This window comes from Amphibalanus amphitrite, unplaced genomic scaffold (genome assembly GCF_019059575.1).
Source record: "Amphibalanus amphitrite isolate SeventyFive unplaced genomic scaffold, NRLGWU_Aamphi_draft 000817F_arrow, whole genome shotgun sequence".
In the NCBI taxonomy this organism is placed as follows: Eukaryota; Metazoa; Arthropoda; class Thecostraca; order Balanomorpha; family Balanidae; genus Amphibalanus; species Amphibalanus amphitrite.
Window position 1 is genome coordinate 186,071 of NW_024882311.1, and position 18,473 is coordinate 204,543.

At 49.0% G+C, this 18,473-nt stretch overlaps 2 protein-coding genes across 2 annotated transcripts; both read left to right on the plus strand.

Annotated features, from left to right (window-relative positions):
* Positions 1 to 1,026: 1,026 nt before the first annotated feature.
* Positions 1,027 to 6,670, plus strand: LOC122366583 (chorion peroxidase-like). Its single transcript, XM_043338984.1, has 4 exons — positions 1,027 to 1,072; positions 1,401 to 1,773; positions 2,374 to 2,518; positions 4,153 to 6,670. The coding sequence occupies exons 1-4, from the start codon at positions 1,027 to 1,029 to the stop codon at positions 6,664 to 6,666; spliced, it is 3,078 nt and encodes a 1,025-aa protein (XP_043194919.1). The 3' UTR covers positions 6,667 to 6,670.
* Positions 6,671 to 10,082: 3,412 nt separating this feature from the next.
* LOC122366585 (peptidyl-tRNA hydrolase ICT1, mitochondrial-like) lies at positions 10,083 to 15,654 on the plus strand. The gene is made up of 6 exons (XM_043338989.1): positions 10,083 to 10,359; positions 10,637 to 10,679; positions 12,549 to 12,688; positions 13,280 to 13,380; positions 13,774 to 13,845; positions 15,345 to 15,654. Exons 1-6 carry the CDS (start codon positions 10,195 to 10,197, stop codon positions 15,424 to 15,426), a joined length of 603 nt encoding a protein of 200 aa, XP_043194924.1. The 5' UTR covers positions 10,083 to 10,194; the 3' UTR covers positions 15,427 to 15,654.
* The last annotated feature ends 2,819 nt before the right edge of the window (positions 15,655 to 18,473 follow it).

An 18,473-nucleotide genomic window follows, 5' to 3' on the forward strand; every position in this document is an offset into this window, starting at 1 on the left:
GTCAACATCCTAAGTTGACCTCACCCAAACAAAAAGTATATCATTCGACGCGCCGGAGCGAGGCAAACACGATGGTGCCAAAATCGCGGCTCTGAGACCGTTTTTTGCGAAATTATTCACCAAAAATGGAACTGTACCCTGAGGCACTTGGTCTGACCTCAGAGGTCATCGGTTGACCTAGGACCTTAAAATCGGATATCAATCTCTGCGTCTAGTAACGGTGCACACTCTCGTTTTTTTCCGCGACGCGCTAGCTCCACCTGGGGCGAAACGGCGAGGGGTACGTCCCCCCCCCTCCTCGGCCGGCGTATGTATAAAACCAATAGGTCCGGCGAGGGCTAAGAATTAAAGATGCTCCGGCCGTATCATTTTGTGGAGTACGGTTTATCACTTCTACTTTTGGCCTTTGGTTCATGCTACTTGGGTGGGACTCTTTTTTACCCTGTCCAACTAAAAGAGCAGAGCTCTAAGCAACTGTGTCATAAACAGCATTTGGATAAAATAAAGCTATTGAAATGATCAAGTGGTTCAATGTAAAAGGGACATGACCTGTGCCGAATTGATCTATAGCGTGCTCCCGCCACGTTACGTTCACCTGTAGAGACGATCGATGAGAAGAGCTACCGCAGCCGGGTTAGACATGTGTGCGAAGTGCGAACAATTAGTGGTCCTGGGTGGCATGACCTGACGATGGGAGCTCAGCAGCCATCGCCATGAGCATGATGACGTCAGGCTACGGACCGATCTCGACATTTGAAATTTTTTTAGCTACCTTGATCCGTCTTTATTTACGTATATCCGCACTTTCGGATGCGGGACCATGTCTGCACCGAAGTTTTGGAGAAGTTCTGATACTATCTTGCTTCCCCTGCCTCTTTCAGTTGGTGCTGATATCCTGCTGTATTCAGCACCGCGCAACCCAGCAGCAGCAGCAGCAGCAGACTCAGCATGGCTGCCACTGTGTCACCAAGCACCAGTGTTTCGCAGTGTCACCGCACGGCGGCGCTGAGGTCTGCACGTTCGTGAATGGCACGGAGGGAGTGTGCTGCGACCAGTTCTACGGAGACAGCAGGTAAGTTTTTTGTTTGAACACGATGTCTTCGCTGTAAGAACGGTCAGCTATTTCTATCCGATTTGGTTGTGAATGGTGTCGCGATATGCATATCAAGCTCGAGTTAATTCCGTTGTTTAGTCGTGCGCTGGAAGACCGCCCGGTTTTACCAACATGGGAAAACCAATATGGAATAGTATACCTGCTGAGTATACCTACTATCCCACCAGTTAATTAGGTGTGATGCCTAGAGTCTAGACACATGTGCCTGATAAGACTGTCTGTCAGAGTTCCTCCGATTAACTACGCCATGGGCCTGTGTCCCGCAGTACCGTATGTCTCCCACCAGTTCTGTGCTGGCCGCTGGACTATCTCCAGCGCTGCGTCCTAGAAGACGGCTCCGACGGCACCATCTGCGCTCCATCCCACCGTCCCCCCGCGCCGGTACGCCTCCTGTCTCCGCCCGGCCAATGGGTGCTGCGGGCTCCTCTGGGCTCCTTCTCGGCCGAAGCAGCTCTCCGGCGGTCGGCCAGCGCCTCGGCGCTACTGAGCGAGCTGGAGGAGCGTCTGTCGGCGGCGGCGCGCCGGCCCGGCCCCGAGGAGGCCGACCTGACCGAGCTGACGACGGCCGCCGGCGGCGACCCGGCCGTCCAGCAGGAGGTGGGCAGGATCGGCCTGCAGCGGCTCCACACCGTCCAGGCCGTCGGCAACCAGACATCGCTGTGAGTACCAGTCCCGTGATAAATGCGCGCGCTCATGACTCCTTTGTTGACATTTGACTTATTCTGTAAATACTTCTTGACTAAGTCAGCGATCGGGGAGTTCAGGTTACCGGAACTGGAATGCCAGGGTTTAGCGTGCCCACCAAAGCTGGACACAATATGCCCCACTCAGCTGACGTCATCTGGCCGTGAGACTGATCCCACTAAGTACATACAACATCCGCGAGAGAAGTCCGCGAGAAGAAAAGAAATTCGAGCGCTGGACTACTTGAACGAACTGAACTCAAACCCTCGCGTCCGATGCTCTACCACTTAGCTACATATGTACAGGTCTCGCGGGTTTTAGCGGTAGGTTTTGCACCTAGAAAATTTAGTGTATTTCAGGCTATATCTTCGTCGTCTTAAGCTTTTAAGTGTTGAAGATCCGATCGACTTGTTGGGTAACAAGCCGGCCATGATCGTGTAAAATGGCTTCATCGTAGATCGATTAGTTTCTGAGAGCTATAACCGGAAATGTAAAAGTGCAAAACCTACCGCTTAATCTCGCGAGAGCCGTTCTTGACGGACAAACGTCGCTGACGCTGTTCTCCCTGCCAACAGGTCATTGGAGAGGATCCCCGCTGAATCGGAGACCGTTGATGATGCCAAATACCGTATTCCGGGCTGCGTGCCGGCGACTGAGACCCACTGCGACAGATCAGCGGCCGCCTACCGGACTCTCGGGGGACACTGCACGAGCCTGAAGGTAGGCTCAGCCCCAGACACCAGCTGACATGGCGAACAGTGTCATCGCTGGCATCGAAAACAACTCCCACAGGCATCATAAGCAACTCCCCAGGGTGCTTACTGTTTAGGCACTGCTTACGGGTCTCATCGCTCACTTTTTTCGTGGTTTATTGACATTGCTATGTTAAACTTCAGTCAAGTGAATGTCTTTCTAAATATGCTGTAGACGTTGATGGTGATTTAGGCCGCTGAATTATGAGATTAACCCGCGCCCGGCTGGGGGTCCTGGATTTCCACGCCCTGCTGGGGGGGGGGTGTTTGAACACCCCCCCCCCCCTTGTAACTCGGCTCCTGGGCCACGTAGCGATACGCGGGAGGCGGTGTTCGAAACAGCGTCAAAAATAATGACGAAATCACTTCGGTCAATTTTTTGGTCAGGTCAAAGGTCAGGTCACCAGAGGTCATTGAAGGCAAAATTTCGCCGATTTCCAGGTCGAATGTCGAAAATTTCCAAGAAGCCAACGCATAACTCGAGAACCAATAGAGCTACAGCGCCGCGGAAAAGCGCATTCGATAGCCCTATTAAAGCCCTTTCTTCTCTCAGATTTGACCTAACGTCAACGGTTTTGCCTGCAGGGGGCAAAAACTGCAAAAATAACTGATTTTTTCGGAAACAGTTTTTCTGCAATAACTTTTGACCCAAGCCTTGTACGAGCTTACTTTTACCGGCATTGTGTTCCTCTCGTCAAGACGCATCGAATGAACTATAAGTTGACCTTGAAAGGTCAATTTGAAAATTTGACCTCAGGTCAAGGTCATGACCTGACCGGAAAGGGTCATGTTGCATATCAGTCGATCCGTATCGTCGAGCTGAACACACCTAAGGCGTTTTCATCGCTCTAGCATGCCTCTATCAAAAGTTATTTGCGAAAAACTGTTAGATACCATTCGTGACCTAAGATGACCTCAGGGCATAAACAAGGGTCACGGACACCATTTTCATGTTCAGTGTGTCTAAAACACTTGTAATTCGGTGTTTGGGAGTGTTTATAATGTCTTTTGTCCAAAAGAGGCGCATTTCAATTTTCTCCCATTGACTTACAATGGGGAGGTCGCAAAATTGACCTGACCTTAGGTCATCGATATCAAAATTCTGAGATATACATTTTGTACATGCTATTGCTCTTAGCAATCGCTGAAAGTTTCAAAGCGATCGGTCACTCGGTGTAGCTATGACAGATATTGAAACTTTTTATGAGGTGAGGTCACTTCAAGTGACCTGGTGACCTGACCTTGAATGACCTTGGTCTGAAATTTTTACAACATGTGTAGAATTGATGTATGATAAGGTGTACCAAAAACGGCGGCGCGGAGCGCCGCCGTTTTTGAGATATTCGCGAAAAACCACAATGGGGGGTGCTCAAACACACACCCCCCCCAGCAGGGCGCGGGTTAACGGTATCTTTACCTTGTTACAAGGTCATCGGGATCACATTCCTCCAATGAACAGCTTGTTCACCATTGGCCTTCTTGCACTTACTGTTAACGTAAAGCCTAGCTTTCTGAGGGATAAGTAAATCACATAAATCGATGCGACTCAGTTCGTAAGCGTGCTTTAAAGTTTAAAGCTCACTTGGCGTTTCCCTTCCGCAGAGTCCTCTGATGGGGCGAGCTCTCACGGGCCTAGGGCGACTAGCTAGCCCAACCTTCGGCGACCAGATTTTCTTCACCCCACGAAGTTTGGACGTCAACGAATCTCCCCTACCGGACGCCGAAAAAGCCGGGATGCTGGTGGTCCACCAGAACATCCCTGAATCACCGAATCTCTGGACCTCCACGCTCTCCGAGTACTTGAGCCTGGACCTCTCGCGTATCGCACCGTTCCGACTGTCGGACGGCCGCGAACCAGCCTGCTGCGCCGAGAACCACCCGGCTTGTCTTCCACTCCGCGTGGCCGACCGGTGCGTCAGCTTCGTGCGAGCGCTGCCGGCGCCCGAGCTGGACTGCGTGATGCGGCCGGCGGCAACGCTGTCTGCCGCCTCCTCCTACGTGGACCTGGAGACGCTGTACGGCAGCTCAGAGGAGGCCGGCAGGCGACTGAGGACGCTCCGCGGGGGCCGGCTGCGGGACGACCGTGGCCTTCTCGACGAGGTGCCCAAACTGATTGTGGACTTGGACAACCAGCTGCAGGGTTCTTCGGAAGATGTGCTGCTCCGGCGGCGCCGCTGGGCGAACGGCGCAGACCGGGAAAATGTGGCAGAGATAGCGCCAGATGCTGAGGTCCGGCTCGTCACCAGGCACTCACTCCGGCGAAAGGGAAGGCAAGGCAACGGCAACGGCAACAACGGCAACGGCAACGGCAACAACGGCAACGGCAACGGCAACAACGGCAACGGCAACGGCAACGGCAACGGCAACGGCAACGATGACGATGATGGAGAAAAGGGAGATAAGGGAGATAAGGGCGATCCAGGGGAAAAGGGAATGCAAGGCGAAAAGGGAGACACGGGTGAAAAAGGAATGCAAGGCGAAAAGGGAATGGATGGTGAAAAGGGTATGCAGGGTGACAAGGGAGACCCCGGTGAAAAGGGAATGAAAGGAGAGCCAGGAATGAAAGGAGAAATGGGTGAAAAGGGAATGCAGGGTGACAAGGGAGATATGGGTGAAAAAGGAATGCAGGGTGACAAGGGAGACATGGGCGACAAAGGGGATACAGGAGAAAAGGGGATGAAAGGTGAACCGGGGATGAAAGGAGACATGGGTGAAAAGGGAGAAATGGGCGAAAAGGGAGACATGGGCGAAAAGGGCATGAAGGGCGAACAGGGCATGAAAGGAGATATGGGTGAAAAGGGAATGCAAGGTGAAAAGGGTGAACAGGGGATGAAAGGAGAACCGGGTGAAAAGGGAATGCAAGGAGAAAAGGGTGACCCAGGAATGGATGGGGAAAAGGGTATGAAAGGCGAGGTTGGAGAAAAGGGCGATCAAGGCGAGATGGGGATGAAAGGCCAAACGGGCGAAAAGGGGATGAAAGGAGAAACAGGAATGCAGGGAATAAAGGGTGAGCAAGGAGAGATGGGATCCAAAGGCGACAAGGGAGACCTGGGCCCGGCTGGTGCCAAGGGTGCCATGGGCAAGGCGGGAGCCATGGGGCCGATCGGCCGGCCGGGCCCTCGAGGTCCCCCCGGGCGGGTGCGAGTCGCCATCCCGAACAGGTACGGTCTGCACGAGCCGCGTCGGCTCTGGGCGCCAGAGCCGCGTTCCTCGACGATCCCCCGGCCAGCATCCAGCTCCTCACCGGATCAGCTCAACCGAGTCCTCCTGAGGGAGCACAACCGTGTGGTGGAGGCGCTACGTCGCAACCACCCCCTCTGGGAGGACGAGCGACTGTTCCAGACGGCGCGTCGCGTGGTGATCGCTCAGTGGCAGCACATCACCTACAGAGAATACCTCCCGCACATCCTGGGACCCGACGCCACAAGGGTTGTCTCACTTACTCCGAACGACGAGGATGATGTCGATCCAACAGTGAGTGTCGAGTTCGCGGCGGCTGCGTTCAGGTTCTGGCAGCGACCGCGGCCGGTGACAAAACGACGGGTAGTCAGCGGCATTGGCAGTAGTGCAGCCTTCCTCGCCATGCTTCATGGTACAGAAGGAAAGTCGGCCAACCACGAAGACAGTGCTGCCAAGGAGCTGGCCGCCGTGGAGGTGCTGCGCGGCAGGGATCTGGGTCTGCCGTCATACACGGCCATCCGTCAGCTCTGCTCCGGACAACCGGTGACCAGCTGGACAGATCTGGAGACCGCCTTCGAGCGTCGGGAACTGGAGGAACTCCGAGCCACCTACTCCAGCCCCGACGACATTGACCTCTGGGTGGGCGGGATGCTAGAGCGTCGCGCGCCCTTGGCCAGGGTGGGACCCACCTTCCAGTGCGTGATCGCCGACCAGTTTCGGCGGCTGCGCGAAGGCGACCGGCTCTTCTACGAGCGCAGTCTGAGCGGAGAACAGCTGCGGGAGGTGCGCAAGGCCAGTCTGGCGCGCCTGCTCTGTGACAACGAGGAGGGTCGTACTGCCGCGGCGCCCCTCGTGCTGGAGCCTCCCACCGAGAGGAACAAGATCACACCGTGCTCATCCAAGGCTATTCCCGAGGTTGACCTTAGCCGTTTCTAGTGTATGTGTGACACGCATCGTTCTGCTTGTAATGCGCTCACTTAATTTTTTTTCGCAATTGTATCAGGTTGTAAAGTGGGCATCCGATGAAATCCTAATGATTCCAGGATGCAACCGCTCGCTTGCTATCGCTCAATGCCGTTGCGAGTGGCGCTGTTTCACCGCCTTTTGTTGATATATTCCTATCTAGCTACAGTAGAACGAAGGGCACACGCGACCCTACTGTAACCGTGTTAATAGCCGTTTTCACGACGGACTATCCGGCGAGTGCACCTAATTTGAATAAATCTGCACCTAATCTGCACCAGATGTGCACCAAATGTGTACCAGGTGGCCGTCGTGAAACGGCTAATGCTGTAACTGTAATGACATGAAACAATATAGACATTGACAAAAGCAAAAGGATTTTTTTTTCAATTCCCTGCCAGATCCAGATGCGGTGGCCAGAGCGTAATAGGTATCGAAGCGGGGAAGGGAAGGGCGTTTCGATGTGGAATGGGAGAGCCATGCCTCGAAACTTGCAGGCTAGGTCACGTAGCGTCACGAAAGAAGCACGATAAGTATCAGGGGTTGGGGTGTCAGGCTAAGGTCAACTATTTGTCTCAAGATAAGGGCCCAAGAGTCGAGACATGTACTTCGGATGCGGTGAATACCCTTACCCTCGCCACATCTTGAGTAGGGGTAGGGTTGGGTGGGAGGAGGGGTGTACTCGCGGCCCGAGATGTGGCAAGGGTAAGGGCATTCACCGCATCAAAACTACGGGCGAGCCTAAAATACTGACATGATGCATATGAAGCAGTGGCGTAGCTAGGAGTCTAAGGGGACACGTATGTATGTATTGACAATTGCTGACAACTCCACATCACTCATTGTGGCTATTCTGTGTCACAAGTCAAGAGATAAAACGATCAACGGGAAATATGGTTGAGGGGTAAAAGCAGGCACACAGTCAAACACACTCATACGTCAGAAAATGCTAACCCCGTCCACCCTCCCCACCCCTATTGCACACCACCGACTTGACTGCTCGCTTAAAGCGTGCCGGGTTCAGCTCCAATGTGCTCGCAGGCAGATTGTTCAGGAGTGATGCGGCACGGTAGGTAAAAGACCGCTGGCCGGCGGCTGTACGCATGAGTGGAGGCCGCAGCCGCCGGTCCTGCCGGGTACCACGATCACAGCGCTGACGTGAGTCCACAAATGTCACAAACTGAGATGAGATGTCCGTGGGCTCCCCGCACACAATCGCCTTCTGAGCCACAGTCATGGTGGACACGTCACACATCAGTCGAGGGGAGATAAAACCAAGCTCCTCCCGCGCACGAGACACATGGTCATACTTCCGCAGGCCAGTGACGACTCTGGTGGCGAAGTTAACCACGCTCATCAGTCTAGCGTCATTCTTGGAAGTGCCACAGCCATAAATCGCAATACAGTACCTCACGCGCGAGAGGACCAGGCCGTCAACCACCGTGCGCATCACATGCCGCGGGAGGAGATATCACGTACCCCCCCCCCATCGGGTTCAAAGGGACCCTCGCGTCCGAGAGGCCCTGCGGCGCCATTTGACCGCTGAGGGTTAACGATGGCCATATTTCGACTCAGAAGGGCCCCATGGGGCTCGTTAGAGCATCTCATGGGCCCTAAATAAACACACTAAGATTTCCATAAGGGCCCACGCCGGCTTCTGAGGGCCTTTTGCAGACTAGTTAACCCGCGAGTTGCTGGGGGGGGGGGGCGTTAAACGCCCCCACTTTTTTCGCTGGGCCATAGCATAAAAACGGCGCGCCGCAGGCGCGCCAAAATTTGGGTACCTGTAGGGAATTGATTGAAGTTTATTGTGACAAAGTTTAAAAAAATTCGGTCGGAAAATTTTTGAGATATCGAGGTTTTAGTGACGTCATGATTTCTGAGTTTTCGACCAAAACGGCATATGTTCAAAAAATCATATAAAATCACAGAATAGACATACAGACATGCCGTAAACGCCATTAGACTGCCAATACCATGGACAATCAAATGGCTATCTTCGATTATTGATTATCGTTCTGCATTTTTCAAAATCTTGAACCGAATCTTGGCAATTTCTCGCGACTACTTCACGACCATGATACATAAATTTCTTAAATTGAACTTTTTGAGCCAAACACGTACACATACGATAAAATGAATGTCACCATCGGGTTCTACGCCCCAAATTACCCATAAAACATGTGTCGCAGGCTGCGAATATCAGTTTTGATTTTCGGGGATATGTGCCTACCCGGTTGACCTGACCTTGACCCTGACCTATGCTTGACTGACCCCTACATGGAGCTGACACTCTTGTAGGCCTTATATGATGGATTGTGCACCGTTTTGACAACGTTTATGACGAGAGGCGCCCATTGCGAAGCCCTGAAGTCCATGCTACTGAAAGCCCGATTTCAGGTGTTTGACCTGACCTTGACCCGACCTGTAACCTCAAAATTCAACTTTAAAGTATTCATCTGAAGCGTCTCGTCGCGCTCTTTCGTTTGCCGCCTCGTGCGTTTCGCTGCGCCTATTGGTTCTCGAGTTATCGGCTGGGGGCGTTTAACGCCCCCCCCCCCCCCCCAGCAAACGGTGGGTGGCGAAATACCCCAGCAACTGCCGGGTTAAGGGCCCCTCGGTGGTCTCCAAAGGCCCGTTACTGGCCTCTGGGAGTTCTTACCGGCCTATGAGAGGCCAGTTCTAGGGGCATTTCCCGCCTGTGATGGTCACACTTTCTGAGGGCCCCATAACGGCAACTGTGGGGGCCCTCATCGGCGCCTATGAGGGCCCACACCGGTGCCTCTGAGCGTTTCACACCCCCAACTCTGAGTGTCTACACCAGTGCCTATTAAAGCCCTATATCGGCGGCTCCGAGGACCCAACAGTCAACACCTGCGCATCTCTAAGGACCCCACGAGGTGTGTACCATAGAGTCTGTTCCCGTCGCTCCTCCCAAAAAATCTCGGATGAGGTTGGATGAGCTTGGAGGAGAGCCGTTTCAGAGGAGCCATGGGAACATTTTTGCGAGGAAATCAGCTGTTGGCGGGCTGTAACGGACGGCGATTTATGGCGCGCAAACATAGATTCATAGATAATAATCGCTTTCTAATAAAATAACCAAAGATAAATATCGAGCATTACTATCAAAAGATATCCCATCCTCACCGATCACTAAAATCAATTCCACTTCCCTCAAATCTCATTTATAAACAATTCACATTTGTATTACGTGCGCCAAATATGTCTACGCAGAGCCTCCTCTAAAAATCCAACTTTCGTTTGGGATGAGGGAGGAGGCAAATAGTGGTGATGAGATGTGAAATCAAGATGAGCTTGGAGGAGCTTGGAGGAGCGACGGGAACGATTTTTTGAAACGAGAGGAGGTTAGAGGAGCTTGGAGGAGGTTGGAGGAGCGACGGGAACAAACCCTATGTTAGCGATCGAGAAAGTAAAGGATTTCTCCTAATCCCTTGTTTGGCAGCAAAGCAACAAAACAACGAGTGCAGCCATATAATAAACATGGCGGCCACTATGTACGCGGGGTGCGTGAGGCGGTTGCTGTTTTCGTGCAACTCTCAATGTTTGAATACCGGAGCATCAGCGCACTTATCTGGTTTCAAAAGTGCTTATAGCCTAGACAAGCTATACCCAGGGTCCAATCTAAGCTTCACTGCCAGTGTTCCGGTGAGTATGAGCCCCTCAAAACATTCCGTCTGCGCCAAGTATGTCTTTTGATGTTTGCAAAGGGATATTTTGACTAATTTTGAATATTTTTTGGTAAGTGAGTTAAATGCTGTTCACACTAGCTAATACTGATTTTGTGTCAATGTTTAACTGTCATTATAATTATCAAATTTACAGAGAACACAGTTTCTTTCTAGCAGCAACTGATCGGAACTGATTCTGAAGCCCCTAGTGTTTTCCTGTGTCTGAATATGAGCATTGTCCTAATTTTTTTCAGGCTCCAAGTAATGACAAAGGCTTCAGTGGCTACATTCCAATCAGTGAGTCATTTGGGTCGGAAACACGGAGGTCCCCAAGCGTTTTCGTTTTAATTATATGAATCCAATTAGTATCACAACATGCTATAATCCAACTATCTAACATTCCCTGCCAGTAAAATGCAACAGCTTACCATTTAAAGCTGGCAAAATTGACCCCAAAACACCACATTCCTCACCCCTCGCAACCGACGCTGACGCCATGCTGGTTACGGCGGATGAGCACAATCTGTTTTTATAAACAATCAAGGCTGCAAAAATATCAGATGCGTTTCGCGTGCATAATTTTTTATCGCAGCCAGAAATGACAAACAATACCAAGGTTCTCATATTGTTATGTCTAAAGCGCAGACAACTTTCAACTTGAGAAAAGCGATTATTACTCGATGAAATTCAAAGAGATGTCACCTAACCCAACCTTATCGAGCCTTACCTAACCTAACCTAACCTAACTTAACCTAACCTACTGATTTTTGCCTACAGAGCTTAAATAAACCTAACCTAACCTACTGATTTTTGCCTACCAGGCATAAAGAAACCTAACCTAACCTAACCTAACCTAACCTACTGATTCTTGCCTACCAGGCATAAAGAAACCTAACCTAACCTAACCTAACCTAACCTAACCTACTGATTCTTGCCTACCGGGAATCCTAACCTAACCTAACCTAACCTAACCTAACCTAACCTAACCTAACCTACTGATTTTTGCCTACCGGTTAAGGAAATAGTTACTGGCAGGAATAGATTGCAGGCAATAGTAAATCAAATATTTTCAGGTTAAGTGGTCATGCATCAGGCTTCAGGCCTTCGGCCTGAAGCCAGATACATAACCATTTAACCTAAAAATATTTGATTTACTATTGCCTGTAATCTCTCCTAAGGCATTGCCTTCGGCACTGCACTGCTTCGCCACGAGTTGGCCACAGACGAAAACATGTACAGTACGGGCGAAGAAATGTTGGACGAAAAATGAAAATATGTAGAGACAAAAAAATGCACGGACCAAAAAACGAAAATAAAGAAAATGCACGAACGAAAATAATTACGAACGAAACATTTCTGAAGACTTTTTCAGAAAAGTCGCTATCATTCGTCGACAGATCTGGCGCATCTCGTGAGGCGCTTTACCGAAAAAGAAAATTACCGAATTCTCTTCTTTTGAAACAGAACCGAAATTCCAAAATTATTTGTGTATATCTATCACTTTTTCATAAAAAATAGTCCCCCCCCACCCAAAACCCCGGTTTCCCACAGTCCCCCTAGTGTGTTGGGTTTTATGAAGATACTACATTTCTGCGTAATGGTATTGAACGACAATTGACATGTTGACAACAGACCGTCGTGCGGCTCCACCGAGATCGTGGTAAGAATACGATTAGTTAGCTTTTGGTCTTAAAATTATCGATCAGATAACTGGAAACCACATTATTCTTACTAAACATGAGTTTCTCTATAGAATGATGTCTATATTATAGGGATTAACTAATTTTTGAAGCGGGGACCTCCATGTGTACCGCCGTCATTTGTGTAATGGAACTGAAGTGAAACTTGAAAGTGTATTTGGTTAGATAGTATTAAAATGGATGAACAATATTATGTTTTCCACTTGAAATAATCCTCATTTTTGATGCTATTCAGGGGCATATTTGTTGTTCCTTTTCTTGCATAGCATTTTTTAATTCATCATATATCATCTAAAAAACAAAACCCTAGATTTGTGTGTCCTTATCTATCTGTTAACATGAGTTACTTTTCCAAACTGGCTTCCATAGACACTAATAACAGCATCAACACACAAATCAATTTAAGTTAAAGATGGTCATCATCATTATGATGAAACCTTTTCTGACACGTCATGTTTGGTTTCAGAGGAGCTGGAGATTTCCTACAGCCGGAGCGGCGGGCCGGGTGGACAGAATGTCAACAAGCTGAACACAAAAGTGGACGTCAGGTTCCATGTGGCCACTGCCTCCTGGCTGCCTCAGGAAGCCAAGGATGGGCTCCTTCAGGTGAGGGAGGTAGTATTTAATGTGCCTTGGAGCCATGAGAGTTCATTAATTATTGCAGCTTATTGTAGTAGGTAGTGGTTCCAGTGAGTAAAATGCAGTTCAAGTCACCAGATAAGAAAATTCAGATGCATGTAAAACAATGTTGTATGGTGATTTGGTTGGTTTCTGTTTTGTGGTTCATGGGCCTTGTTTTGCGATCCAAGTGCTAACTGGAATTTGCTTGTTATCTATGACTTGATAGGTATATCAAGTGGGCAGGAAGCAAGAAAGGCATCAAGCTGCTTTCTTTTTATTTCTCAGCTCGGCCACTTCATTGTAGAAGGGAAGTGGTGGATATTGATCTGGAATCACCCACCAGGATCATTCTCAGCATTAGAATAGACCATTTCTATTTCTGGCATCAGAGTCTATCATTGGAGTTTTAACCTCAGATGATTGTATGCCTGCCCTGAAGCCCCCAAGTCATCACTTGAAGGTCTATGTAGTGGACACACACATAGTTACACACACAGTGAATATTGCCCTTTACTCTGCAGATGTTATTAAAATCAAATGAAACTACCTTACATGACATATGTCCCCTGTTTGCAGAAGTACCGATCGCGTATCTCGCGTGACGGTTACCTGTTGGTACGCTCAGAACGGACCCGTTCACAGCACCTGAACATAGCTGACGCCCTGGATAGGATCAGGTGAGTCCTGACTGCACGGTACACCGCGTACTGGCCGCGCTAGGTTACGCGCCCAGCTATACGTGCTCTATTAGTGCTGGTGTAGTGAGCTAATTTGTCAATGCCTATGTCAAATTCGATGAAAATTGACATTAATGTCCTTTAGAGTTTGGTTTGACCTTTGACCTTTGGAGTGGACCTTTGACTCAATCTCAGATCAGGACAGTACTAGTTTCGTTCTTATGAATGACTGTTGTAGGCAATTCAGCGTTCTTAGAATATTTTTTGACGACCTTTTGAATACCTTGTGCTGTTTTGCCATCGCAAGTGGCCGGGAAGGCGAGTTAGCATGATACTGATTTTAATATTGTCCCAGTTCCTCATTTGACTGTCAGCTCTCCCTGTCTTTGTTAGGTATCTGGTCACTGATGTGCTGCAGAAGCCCAAAGAAGCCAGTCCAGAGAGCATCGAAAAACATCGACGACTGTAAGTGTTACCGATTCACAATATCATTGTTCATTAGTTGTCAGTGTCACCGGGCTAAATGGGTGAAGAAGTATTTCACACTGAAGCATGTGCCACTTTCAAAAGTGCTTTGTTTATCAGGTGAGCTGGTGACTTGGTGAACAATATTTAATCTCACGGTCCACCAGGACCATTTCGTAAAATGCTTACCTTCCATTCATTATGAATTATACACCCGGGCTTGAACCGGGTGAGAGCCCGGTTCAAGCCCCGGTGCGTGCGGCCACATTTAGCTCCTACGTGTAATGGCGTGCGTGTCTGTGGCAGGGGCCGCACAGAAGCCAGGTAACGTGAGTGAGCGGAGGGGACCGTGTCCAGTCGTGAGGGCACGTTAAACGTTCGGGCAAAATTCTGCCATACAACTGGAATTGCGCGATCGGGTGGTGGGGTCAGGGTCAGCACAACAAGCTATGCTTAGTGCGGGCTCTGATTCCTCAAATCCGCACATTCAACCATTCGGACTAAAAATTTATGTATAAAAAAATTATAATCACAATCCACAATCATGTATTGCTTCTTTAGTGGCATTGTCATTTTGAACTATTTATGATCCGAACAAGCCTCTCACGTGTCGAACCATATTTGTAGATAATTTGCCAGCCCTCGCCGGGTTCTTTCACAAATCCTACCTCCACAACATTGCTGGTGGCGTCACCTGGATCTGAACGGAGCCACATTGCTTGGGCTTCGTCTCGTCCGTTCAGAGCTGTGCGAAGTCCTGTTTGCCTTCGATGCGTTATTTTTTGGTCACGGGAAGTCTCGTGACTTGGATTCCTGTCCATTTGTACCAAACATACCGAAACGACATTTGCGTCACCGACCGGAGCATTTCACTCCTATCGCGTTACCCGAGCTTGCCAGTCGTTCGACCTAACATGTGAACCGTTCGGCCTCCTGGGATCCGAACAAGCCCTTCCTAAATCACTCTGCCGAGATGTGTGCGGTATGCTATAGTAGTAAGTAGTGTTTCATTTTAGTCAACTTATCGGTGAGTATGCATCTGACAATTCATATGTTACCTAATCGTTTTTTTTTTTCTTCGCTTATTTTCCTTGGCTTTGCTTTATATGATTTTAATGATCTTTGCGGATCCATTGTCCTATTCACGCTTGTTTACTGGGTCTCTTTGGCTGGAATCAGGCTAGTAATTTTGTAACTAGTCGCGAGTCAAAGGAAGATAAGGAGATATTCCGCTCCTCCTTGTAATACTGACCATCCCAACTTATTATTCAGCCCACTGACGAGTTGTAACTAACGAAATTTATTGGCCTTACTGGGACCTGACCAGACCTAGTTAAGTCACTATAACTGTAAGTGACCTGACCTGACCCAGCCTAAGCCACTACAACTGGAAATGACCCGACCTGACCCAGCCTAAGACACTACAACTATAAGTGAACTGACCTGACCCAGTCGCCACAACTGTAAGTGGCCTGACCCGACCTGACTTGCCTCCGCAGACATGAGCGAGCAACTCGGGAGCGCCTAAGGGAGAAACGACATCGGTCCGCCATGAAACGACAGAATACGGTCGACTTGTAGCGTACCCGGTACAAGCTTGCCCGAAGAGGTCCTCATTGCGAAGGTGTGTTAAGAACTGTGGTTGAGTGCGCGAGAGTGTGACCTCGAAGCGAGCGTTGAATGAAGTGAAGAAGTGCGAGATAGACTTTACGTGGTGACGAAGCCTTGATGAGTAAGCATGATTCAATAGTCCGTGTTGACTTGGCGATGTCATATGTTTGTGGAAAATATCAGTATCTTGGTGCGAAAGTCTGACGTGGTCTGGTCATCCCCTGCATTCAAAGACGCACTGGCAACAACACAGCATGTATTCAGGCGACGTATTGGGGTAATACCCACGCCACCGCGGACACTTTGGTGCAATACTGGTGGATCGCCCCATAGGGAGCGGTTAACACTTCATCCAGACACCCCCGACACACACCAACCAATACGTGTACACAGGAACAGTGAGAAGCTCATGCAACCCCATTGCTCTTCCACGCAATCCCGCTTTATTTACACACCCTGCGCAACCCTGTTTCATGTTGGGGATTTCCGGCATAGCAGACAGAGCCACATCATTATATGGATATCACAGTGGTAGCCGCTGTAGTATCTACCATGCGACTGTTCGCCTGCCACTGCTTGCCACAAAGGCGAACACAAGACGAACTTTTTATAAACACTGCCGCTATTGGATATGTATCTGACGCTTACAGCCATGGCACATTGCTAGGAAAATGCTGGCAGAATTTCCTCATTTTAGCCCGGTGTGGTTCGACACTGTTGTTAATTAACGTTGAAGTGAACTTTTAAGTTGGATGTAATGACACATATTTGAGCATATAGCGAGTTTAACCGCTGACTATTATCGATTATATATATATATATATATATATATATATATATATATATATATATATATATATATATATATATATATATATATATATATATATATATATATATATATAGGGTAGACCGGGGCAAGTCGCCCCGCCGAGGTAAAACGCCTCACCGATGTTTCTCGGAACCGGCAAGGTTCTGGGGAAACATCCTCTCTTCTATAAAACGTGCACTATACGATCATTATATGAGCAGACTGGAAATAAATTGTGATGACTCTTTAAGGAGATATAGCCAAAAATGTGTTTTTGGAGTGATTTTTATGTTTTGTTGTCAGATTATGCAGCATGGCGTTCTTTTATCGTCCACATCAGGTTAAAGACTTTTATGTATTTTGAACAACTATTGTCTAACGCTTATAATGCCGGGTTGGTTCGTGTCAAATTATGTCTTCCTGGAGTGCAAGGCGTTGTTCTCTGACCGAACTACGTGATGGGGTAAAACGCCCCAGTAGGTCGCGGGGCAAAAAGCCCCATGGGGCGTTTTACCTCATGTGTTGTTCGGACTACCCACTTCCTAATGCTCGGTAGCTGGCGAACGGTATGTTTCTATGCATTTATATGTACTTTTCTCAGCAACTGGATGGCAAAGGAAGTATTTTGTTAACATTTGCATTGCAATAATTTATTATTTGGCCTTATGAGGCAGGTGAAAAACCTGCTCATACAATAGTGTCGTAGCTGAACACCTGATAGGATGGAAGGTGCTAACTTCATTGCCATGCCTCCCAAGGTCTAACGGACCTTTCATATAAGATTTAGTCAACTAGCATGTTTAATCTTTAATCTAGAGTATGGGGCTTCTTGCCCCAGGCCGTGGGGCGTTTTGCCCTGGGGTTGGGGCAAAACGCCCTATTTGCAGTTGCTTCACAAACCACTTCCTAGCTGGGAGTCCGATCAAAAGTGAATGAATTTGAGGGGTGGAATTTAAAGTAAAATGTCCAAAGAACGCATTGAGCACAAATTTGGCCTTCCAGGTTATGTGGGACAAAAGTTATGTAGCAAAATAAATTATCTGGGGCGTCTTGCCCCAGGCTACCCTACTCTATTTCTATATTTTCCGATTGTCTGTATTGAAGTAACACTCTTGTCAATTCCAAGAGCCACCGACTGACTTGGTTGGGACAACGGAACATGCACTGAACTCTGAAGCCAGAACGCCCTCATTTCTGAGACGGTGGCCTGTTCAATTTCCAATTTCCAGACACCGGATATGGAACCGCCACCGCCCGCCTAGTTCTAGTTCAGGAGACTGAAATGCATCAACAGAGCGATCTTGTAACGGCACGAAACACGCCACTGCTGGGACGACCAGCTTCAGGAAGACCTCGTGTTTCTATTCCACTCTCACCTTACTTTGGTCAGAGCTAACGACATGCAATTCTTTACAGCGCTGGTATTTTAAACGAACCTCTTCAGCATGCATCTTTTCCCGAACCAATATCCGTGCTCAGAGCGCGATATGCCAAAGGGTCTCTGCTTGAATGGATTGTCGACTGCTCACTACGTTTTACTCGATTCTTTAGATATTATCGCTGGTGAGCTAAACCGCTCATAGGTTTCTAGTTTTCAGCTCGTAATTCTAAACCGTATCAATTACCGATATTGAATGGTAACAGTGTTATGGCAGCGCTGGTTTTGAACTGTCACAGAATAGCAGCAGTGACAACCTCGCCGATCACATTCACTTTCGGCGACGCTTCTAAAACCGTACAGCACATCACGTCCATAGCCGAACCATCGACCCACATTGGCCCCCGTCGCGATATGTTTAGCGGGAGCTCCGCATATGACAGCGTCCCACACTCGCTCGATCAGCGGGACAGTGACCGAGCCTCCTGAAAGACCGATACGCGGAACTCTGGCCCCTAGAAGTGGTGAGCCGCTCCAGACCTACCCTACCCCCTAGACAGTCTCTATAGTATCCTAGACGAAACCTCGCGGACGAAACTTGGCTATGTTGGCGCTTCATTGACTGGTAGCGCTTATTCCAAGATCCTGCCTGGTCCCGAAATGCCTCTGTACCGATACGAAAGCGCCACCACTGTCCTATAATCCAGTAGTGGACGCACTGCTTTCCCAGAATGCGACACACCTTTACACATCACACCTGGTATGAACAGCAAACATACCTACTGACCCATTGAACACACGCACCCGAGGAGCAGACATACATGCAAA

What these genes read in the sequence shown, in the direction of transcription:
- LOC122366583 (XM_043338984.1), top strand. Translation starts at nt 1,027, where the DNA reads ATGGCACGGAGGGAGTGTGCTGCGACCAGTTCTACGGAGACAGCAG. An exon ending in CAGTTCTACGGAGACAGCAG is followed by an intron (nt 1,073 to 1,400) that starts GTAAGTTTTTTG and finishes GTCTCCCACCAG; the next exon opens with TTCTGTGCTGGCCGCTGGAC. An exon ending in GTCGGCAACCAGACATCGCT is followed by an intron (nt 1,774 to 2,373) that starts GTGAGTACCAGT and finishes CCCTGCCAACAG; the next exon opens with GTCATTGGAGAGGATCCCCG.
- LOC122366585 (XM_043338989.1), top strand. Translation starts at nt 10,195, where the DNA reads ATGGCGGCCACTATGTACGCGGGGTGCGTGAGGCGGTTGCTGTTTTCG. An exon ending in CAGTGGCTACATTCCAATCA is followed by an intron (nt 10,680 to 12,548) that starts GTGAGTCATTTG and finishes GTTTGGTTTCAG; the next exon opens with AGGAGCTGGAGATTTCCTAC. An exon ending in CCAAGGATGGGCTCCTTCAG is followed by an intron (nt 12,689 to 13,279) that starts GTGAGGGAGGTA and finishes CCCTGTTTGCAG; the next exon opens with AAGTACCGATCGCGTATCTC.